General features: G+C 40.9%; 1 protein-coding gene across 1 annotated transcript in view; it reads right to left on the bottom strand.

Annotated features, from left to right (window-relative positions):
* TRANK1 (tetratricopeptide repeat and ankyrin repeat containing 1) overlaps window positions 1-8292 on the bottom strand; it is a 51706-nt gene that overhangs the window by 17141 nt on the left and 26273 nt on the right. Inside the window, exons 13-16 of the mRNA XM_066561890.1 lie at window positions 7760-7936; window positions 3499-6375; window positions 2702-2901; window positions 2105-2242 (exon numbers count right to left, since the gene is read on the bottom strand). Coding sequence (XP_066417987.1) covers window positions 2105-2242; window positions 2702-2901; window positions 3499-6375; window positions 7760-7936 — 3392 coding nt within the window. The remainder of the gene's footprint in view (window positions 1-2104; window positions 2243-2701; window positions 2902-3498; window positions 6376-7759; window positions 7937-8292) is intronic.

Genomic DNA, 8292 nt, shown 5'->3' with positions numbered 1-8292 from the left:
AGGTGGACTATACATTTTCAGCTGAACACCCTTACAATGACCCCTCTGTGGAGGAAGTCATGTTACCTTCACCATGGAGGAGGGTCAAGTTTTAGACCAAGGGACAAGGATCCTCCTATAAACCCCTGATATCACAGCAGGCAAACTCACTGAGGGGGGGTGTGCTGATTGCTGGGGCAGGTAGCTCCCTGCCAGCTTGGGGCAGAATGAAAAGTAAATGGTGGTGGGATAACACTCACAAGCTGCAATTTGTCATACTAAAATCTACTATCTAAAATACATTGGAGAGATCTTGGCCTGCAGGTTAGGAAGGGCAGCCACTAAGTCTCCTTGACTCTACAAAACTGACAAGCTCAGTGAGCTGGACCCACACATATCCCATGCTGGTGTATATTCTCATCCTCAAGGCTCCCAGAAAAGATCTGGCTGGTCATTCATGTGATGAATGTATTAAGCTTCGTGTTGAACACCAGTAACTGCTAGTGCTGGTCTCAGCCAGGGGGTGGAATGGCACCTGCCAACACCTCCTCTTGTAAGAACACTCAGAGGTGAGCAAAAAAAACCCACTCATGGGGAAAGTCTAAAAAAGCGTGGTCAGAAAATATTGAACTCCAACACAGAGACATGTGAAAGATGTCTATAAATATGCACAGGCACTCCTAACTATAAGTTAAGTGTGGCAGCAGATCAGTGCTGTGCACTCTCATGCCATGTAGGAAATGCCAGCTCCTGATCACACTACTCTGCAGGCTCCTGATCCCCTGCAAAACTAATAACCTTAAAATCATGACTATGTTCTAAGTGATGTTCATTTTTCCCTTTTGGTATTGAAAATTCCATTTAATTGAAATGTGATTAAATACTGCCAAGTTTCTGGCACAACATGAAAAATACTCATAATAAGGCTCAAATAACATTTTTACAATTTATATGTTGCTGAGCTTTCAGCAACACAAAACAAGTTAACTGTCTTCCCATGGGAGAAAAAAGCAGGAAACCTTTCCTGAAAAATGTACTTTGAAGATTTTAAAAAATCATCAATGAAGATATTCCTAAGCCTGTCATAGATTGTAACATGATAACCAGCTAAAGGTATCAGTTTGGTCAAGAGCTTGCTGTGTTTTGGGGGCTTGGCTTTTTTGCCTTTTAGATTTTTCATTCACATCTGCTTCCTGAAACAAGACTCTTCTTAAATCCCATTTTCAAGACAAATAAAAAGAAAACCCAACACTTTATGAAGTGCACACAGCCACATTGCTGTGTTTACAACGGTTCAGAGATTCAGCTTTTCTAAATTAGAAAACCTCAGGGTGAGCTGCTTTCTTGCCTGCTTGTTTAGCTCCTCAAATCAACTCAATTACTCATGACTCACAGAAACACGGAAGAATTGTATGAAAACAGTTCTCCAGGCCTGACATACATTAGTCTAAGCTAAAATGCTCTACACAACTCAATTCTGCTAAACTGCTTCTCTAAATCCTGATAAATGGCTTGTTGTTTTCCTGATTAGAACTTGCACCACCAGAAACAAATCAACTTTGAGAAATCTACTGTGACAGCCAGTATTTACCTCAAGCTCCTTCCTTCTGCCCTCATCACATAACATTCACTAACCTCTGTGAAGGGGCACCAGTAAGCTGCCCTCAGTTTTCTTGTGGTTTTTATCTGCTGAAAACCACGAGACATTGTTTTGAGGAGCAGAGGCAGAGGACATCTGCAACAGGGCTGTTCACACTGAATGTTTAATCACAGAGTAACTCAGTCGTGGGTACATGGAGTGTCTGCGAGCATGTTAAGTAAGGAATACTTGGAATACTTGCCTAGCTGGGGTCAGAGGAGTAGTCTTGGTGTGCAGCAGAAGAGTGTGTGTCTACAACGTGGTGTGTACCCCAAGGTTCTCCCTTAAATTTTAACAGTAAACCTGAAGGAAAGTGCAGCACTTAAGGAAACAGGTTCTCAATTAATAAACCTGTGACCTCTCTGTTTTCTACTCTGATGAGACCATTCATCTTCAGAGAAAAGAGGGAATACTTTCCCAGCTGAACCATTAATTAGAAAGATAGACTTCAGAAAAAAACGCAGAAAAAGGATAAGAATTAAATACCTCTGAATCTGTGAAAAAGTTGTAAAGGAGGACATCATCAAATTCCAAGCCCTTTGCTTCATAAATTGTCAGTACAAGTGCCAAACTAAGTTCCTCAGGTATCTTCTCCTTCGCAGTTTCATTTGCCACTAATACCACCTGCCATAAAATACATTGTAAAAAAACATTAGAAAGCAGAAAGGAAAAAAAAAGTAACAGTTGCATAGAGAAAGACAAACATGATGATAATACAAGAGCCTTTCAAAAACTAGACAACATTTCACAAAGACATTTCAGCACACTCCACAAAAAAGGTCACAAAGCTGCCACTAGAAGACTGACAAATGCGTGGTATGTGCAGACAGTTTTAGATCTGGTGTAAGAATATTTGGAGTTAGAAAGGAACAGGTCAGACAATACCTCACACCAAAAAAAGAACAGAAAGAACCAGACGTATTAAGAAGAAACAGAAACCAACACAATAAAGGTTTCTAAGCTTGAAATGCCTAATTTATCAGTGAGACAAGGGCTTAAAAAAGAAGTTGTGGGCAGTTCATACAAGACTATTATTTAGCAACAGAGCTGGCAGAATCTGCAAAAAGCCTAAGAAAAGCAAACCTGATGTGCTCCAAATTCTATGGGTTGCGTTTTCCTTTTGTTGCCCCTCAGCAGAATTGCTAGGTCACTAACACTGCAGGACTCCAAGACAATAGGTTTTGGCCCATCAAAGAGACCACGGTCCTGAGGAAGGCGATCAAAAGATTCTGGAAAATAATGCTGGAGCAAATCAACCACTCCAGATGCTAAACGGAGAATACCTGCAAAAAGCACAATAAAGGTTTTAAATTTCAGCCTGAAGTCCTTGCAAACACACTTTTAAAAGTTTCTGCTAGAAATTTGGAATCAAGATATATGACAAAAACACTGATCAGGGAAGGCTGAAGCTGTAAGCTTCAATTTATGTTTCTGCCAATTTGAGTGGATGTCATTCTTGGGCCTCTAAAGATCAGAAAACATGCTACAGTGGCTTGGCAGCATTCTCACAAAATAAAGATCGCAAATGGGAAACAAGTAAGAAAAGCAGAAGCAGCACACCAATGCTGCAAAATCTAGTGCTTTGGGTGATAGGACAACAGAAATGCGAAAGATAATATCTTAATTTTTCCCTCAAACACAGCCAAAGCATCCAGTAAGCATGAGAATTCAAAAAATTACAATTTTAAAAACATTCATTTTTGGTTTTCCACTTGAGCTTTCAAACAACAGAATTGACATATCAGAAAAAGCTGTCCATCTGATCTTTTTGAAAAACAGGCCACATAGAGACTGGCTTTCAACTGGCCAGCAGAAAACTTCAATTATTAGTAACATCTTTAGAGCCCAGGCTCCAATCATAAATAAATTTGTTACTCTACCTGAATGGGACCTGTAGTTCTGGTACAAATGATAAATCCTTTTCGGTTTCCTAACACGCTGCTTCTTGTTCACAGAGCTCTTGCTTGCGTAATGAAACAGCGACCTGAGGTCACTAAAACGAAAAGCAACTCCTTTCATGATGCTCTGGGCAGTGTCACCGGTCAGAAACATGGCATTGGGGTCATTGATGCATTTCATCAACAGGGCTAGCTCAGCTTGCGTGAAATCCTGTATCTCATCACCATAGAACTCATGGATGGACCACGGCAGCTCCCTGAGCTTAGAAAGTCTTTGAGATAAATTATACAGCAAATCTTCTTCGTCAAAGTAACCCCTCTGTGATCGTATCTGCTGATAAAGACAGAAGAGGTTATAGATCTCACTCCTGTCTTCCGTGAAGTTTGGTGATCTCTTTCGGCCTAGCTTTTTGTACTGCTCCTCAGTAAGCTTGCCCCCAAAGCAACTCAGTGCCTCAAAAGAGCCTTTCAGAAATGATTTGATTTCTTTCCAAACCAGTGCTGGATTGTACAAGCTTTTACCTTTTATCATTTTTGGCCATATTTCATTTGCAAATACATTGTAAGTCACAAAAGTCCAAGGATCATTTTCCTTAGAGCATGCATCTGCAGCTCCTCCATCATCACCATGTTCTGCTTCAAGATTACCTTCTTCATCTTCATCCTGCCAATTTGGTACAATCAAGTCTTCCTGAGGACTCCAACCAACAATTGCTCTTTTAAGACTTCCATCTTCATTTCTTGGAAAAAATGGGTCGGGCATGGATGCATCTAGTAACAGCAACAACTGCTTGGAGGTGACAAACAGTGGAAAATTTTCATCTTTAATGTCTTGTAGCCTGTGAATGTTTGGGTCCAGAGGTCTGAAGTGACTGGTCACCTTGGAAGACTTGCTAAGTTCAATGAAATTCTTCTGAACTTCTCGGCACAGGACAGGATTTTTTGTTACGAAGATCTGGTGCAGGTGCTCCAGTTTGTTTGATGCTTCTGCAGTACACATTTGATCTTCTTCATGGTCACCACATGAATTCATTTCTGCACCAGCTGTGCCTACGGGAACCTTTTCATCCTCGCTGTCCTGGTTTTGCTCATCACTCACCTGCTCCTCACTTGAATTATCGCTCTCGTGTTTTGGTTCACTCTCTTCCTTCCTTGAACTAGCTTTTTCAACCTCACTGCACTGCCTCTGCTGCCATGTCTGCCTCTCCAACAGAGGTCCATCTGCCAAGCTGGATTTTTCCCAGTATGAATAGAATTTCTTCCAAAGCCTATACAAGCAGCAAGTTGTCTTCCCTGTCCCACTTCGCCCAATTAAAATGATTGGTTCCATAGGCTTTGGATTGAGATCAATCACTGCGTACTCCAGCTCCCCAACACGGAAAGGGTAATCAACAGAAGACTGCACATCATTTATAATGTTAAGCGCCATGTTAGTACTGAAGCTGTGGAATTTCATTATATTGTATTCCAGTTCTGCTGCACAAGCTGGAGGGAAATACTCAGGCATGGTATGTTCTTTTGATTTTTCTGCCTCCATGTCTTCAATGTAACAACGTGGAACACGCTTCTGTGTTGTCACACTGTGGTTCTGAAGCCCTTCGCTTATACCCTTGAGCTTTTTCCTCAAAATGCAGGATAAGCCACGGTTGTAGGAAATGCATATATTTTCTAAGGCACGGTTCAGCTTGCAGTGGTCAAGAACAATGGCCCAAATTCTAATTATTTCTGTGTAAACTCTACCTGATTTTTCTAGACAACTTTTTGTCTGTTCTGTCTCCATGATCTTTTCTGGACTCTCACTGCAACGAGGAGAAAAGTCAATGGCAAGTTCCCATAGCATTCTTGCACCTTTGCCCAGTTTGGCTTCATACAGCTGGATATCAGCTTTCAAGTGTTTCAGTGGCTTCTGGAGGCCCCTAGACCATTCCCCATTGCCAAGGCGCTTAATTGTCATGATGGTTTTAGTTTTCAGATAATGAGGCACAGCTTTACTGCTCAAAGTCTTTAACATTTCAGGAGTGCACTCTATTTCCCAAGTCATGTTATCAAACTCCTGCACATATGCCTCAATATCCAGACTCTTCCCCTTTTCTTCCTCTAGTTCTTCCTTCTCTCCATTAGGCAGGGCCATACTAAATTCCCCTGCACCCTTCTTTTTCTCCCTGTTGTCCCCTTTTCTTTCAGGATGAGCTATGTTTCCACAAGGTTGCAAGGAACTCCTTCCCTCTTCCGAGTTAGTCTGGGCTGAAGATGGCTTTTGTACCAGAGGATGATCCTTTTTCAGGGTGTCGCTCACTTTCAATTGCTGAATTAAAGCTGTGATTGCCTGCACTAGACTTTCCTGTAGTGTTAAGGGGCTGTTTATTCCTTCTGTTTCCTGCTTTGCCAACTGACCCTTTTTTGTTTTCATGGAACATGGGGTTTTTAAATCATTATGCACTGCGTTGCCAGATGGTGTCTTTAATGAGAACCCAGATGAAGAATGCCCCGTGCTCTTTGACTGTGAAATCTCAGAGGCTGGAATGGGTTTAGATACTTTAACCAACTGCCCTGCTCTGTCTTGGCGGTGCCTCTTCTTCTCCTGTGTGGCATTATTCCACACTTCTAGCAGTGGATCTCTCTTCTTAATTCTATGCATCACATCTTTTCCTGATTTGTTTTTTATGTTGAAGTTAATGTCAAATTTTGCCAATAACTCTGCTATTCTCTTAGTCTGCTTTGAAAATCCTTTCTGGAAAATAATATGCATCACTGTATTTCCATTGTCATCTTGTATGTTTGGATTAAGACATGGAAAGTCAGATGGTCTTGAAGCAAAGAGGTCAAGCAGATAATTTAGGATGTTTAAACCAATGCCATCTGAAAGCAGGAGAACAAACAGAAAATAAACTAAATTGCTTTATAAGTCTGCATTGTATGCCAACAATTTCAATACTTTTTTTTTCTGCTGCTAGGAAATGAAAATCAGTTGCTTTTAAAAAGAAAAACAAAATCTACATTTCATGTTTATAAAACATGCTCACCTGAAACAACTCAAAACTAAGCTTTCCCAAGTTTCAGGAAAACAATACAAAGGCAACAAAGCTTTAGAAATTCCTAGTGCTGCAATTATTCCCATAGCATCAGTCAATTTCATTCCTCTTTTAACCTCTGGGTACAGACAGATTTGTTCATTTTCCAACATCAGCCCTGACTGCTTCCCAAGGGACACTGGTGCCCTGTCATCCAGACAAGCAGCAGCTTGAGATAGTGCTCTGGGGTCATTTGGTTCACTTTAATAAGGCACCCAGAAGTAATCTGCTGCAGATAACTTTGCTTTACTAAAATAACCTGCAGGAAATCCCAAATATTTCCTGATATTTGAGGTCCCTGGAGCAACTTCCTACAAAATAAGATTAGGTACCTCCCCGGGGGGGGGGGGGGGGGGGGGGAAATACATGTATATTCTACAGCTTTCTAGATTTCATCCAGATAATAGATGTGATTTAAATGAGACAATAGATGTGAAACATTTATATTCTAGCTGTAAAATAGTTGCACGCCAAAATCACTGTAAAGAAATTGCACATCAAAAACTTTGCACAGTGAAAAATACTTCAGAGAACATATGGTCATGGGACTTCTTAATCTTTTAATTTTAAAATGACAACTGGCATTATCTATGCTCGTAATCTCTCTAAAGCTATTCAATGAAATGTTTATGTTTTAAAAATTAATAAATTCAATATTTTAAATAATTTTAATCCTTCAACTCAAAAATGCATTTTTTCCTAACTTAAAATCAAACCTGATTTAGGGGATCAATTTCATAGTTTATCCTAACTTTTTATATTTTTACATAAGCCCTACAGTTCTTTCACTCCCCCCCTGAACAAAACTTTACTTGATTTATGACTGAACAAAAACTGATAAACAGATTTCAGATGCCACTGCAGGATTTCCTTCAAAGTCTGCTGCCATAGTCTGCTCTTACTTTACCTTTGCTTCTTCCAACCCACACAGCACTCATTTTACAGGGTTTCAGAGAGGAGCCTTCCTTGATTCCCCCATGCCACCTGAGCTGCCATTACCTCTCCTCACAGCCCCAGCCAGCAGAGCCACAAAGAAGAACACATCAGCTTAACAGATGTGTATTCCTTTGGGGGCTGAGTGAGACATGGTCAGATATCCTGATCCACCCTCCCTGCAACAGCAGAACGGGCAGGTAAGGAATGGGGAATGTTTCCAACAGCAAAAGCCTTACCTTTTTTATTTAAACAGATGAAAACTGCAGCATGCAGAGGAGTATCTCCTTGTGTAACAGAGAGGTTTCGAGGGTCCGCACCTTTGGTCAGCAGCAAATATGCCAGTTCAAAATAATTCATTCTGAGGCATATTTTCAGTGGTATTTCAGAGTTGGTTCCAAAACCATCAGGCAGAGCTGGTGTGAAGGACAGGAAAATATCAGGCTTTAAAACTCATACACCAACCTGCTAACTGCAGCAAGCTCTGAACAGATGCCGTCAGATGCTGACTGCCAGGCAGGTGAGAGGGGTATTTTTTTTGCCAGCTTTTTATGTGTATCTGTTAAAACACTTTTTGACCAAGAAGATCTTCATAATTTCCCCTTGTCTCCCATTAAACTGAACAACCAGTCCTTCTGTTGTGATAGGAAGACATAAAGGCCAGAACATATCTTCTCCAAGTCAGTCAGTCATTGACTGAAACAAGAGGCCTCCTTGCTCCAGTGGCCTTCAAAAGGCTTCAACAGGACCACATGTCCATAACTTATAGCTA

The sequence above is a fragment of the Molothrus aeneus genome, chromosome 1 (assembly GCF_037042795.1).
Source record: "Molothrus aeneus isolate 106 chromosome 1, BPBGC_Maene_1.0, whole genome shotgun sequence".
NCBI classification, from domain to species: Eukaryota; Metazoa; Chordata; class Aves; order Passeriformes; family Icteridae; genus Molothrus; species Molothrus aeneus.
This window is presented reverse-complemented; position numbering and strand designations above follow the sequence as displayed.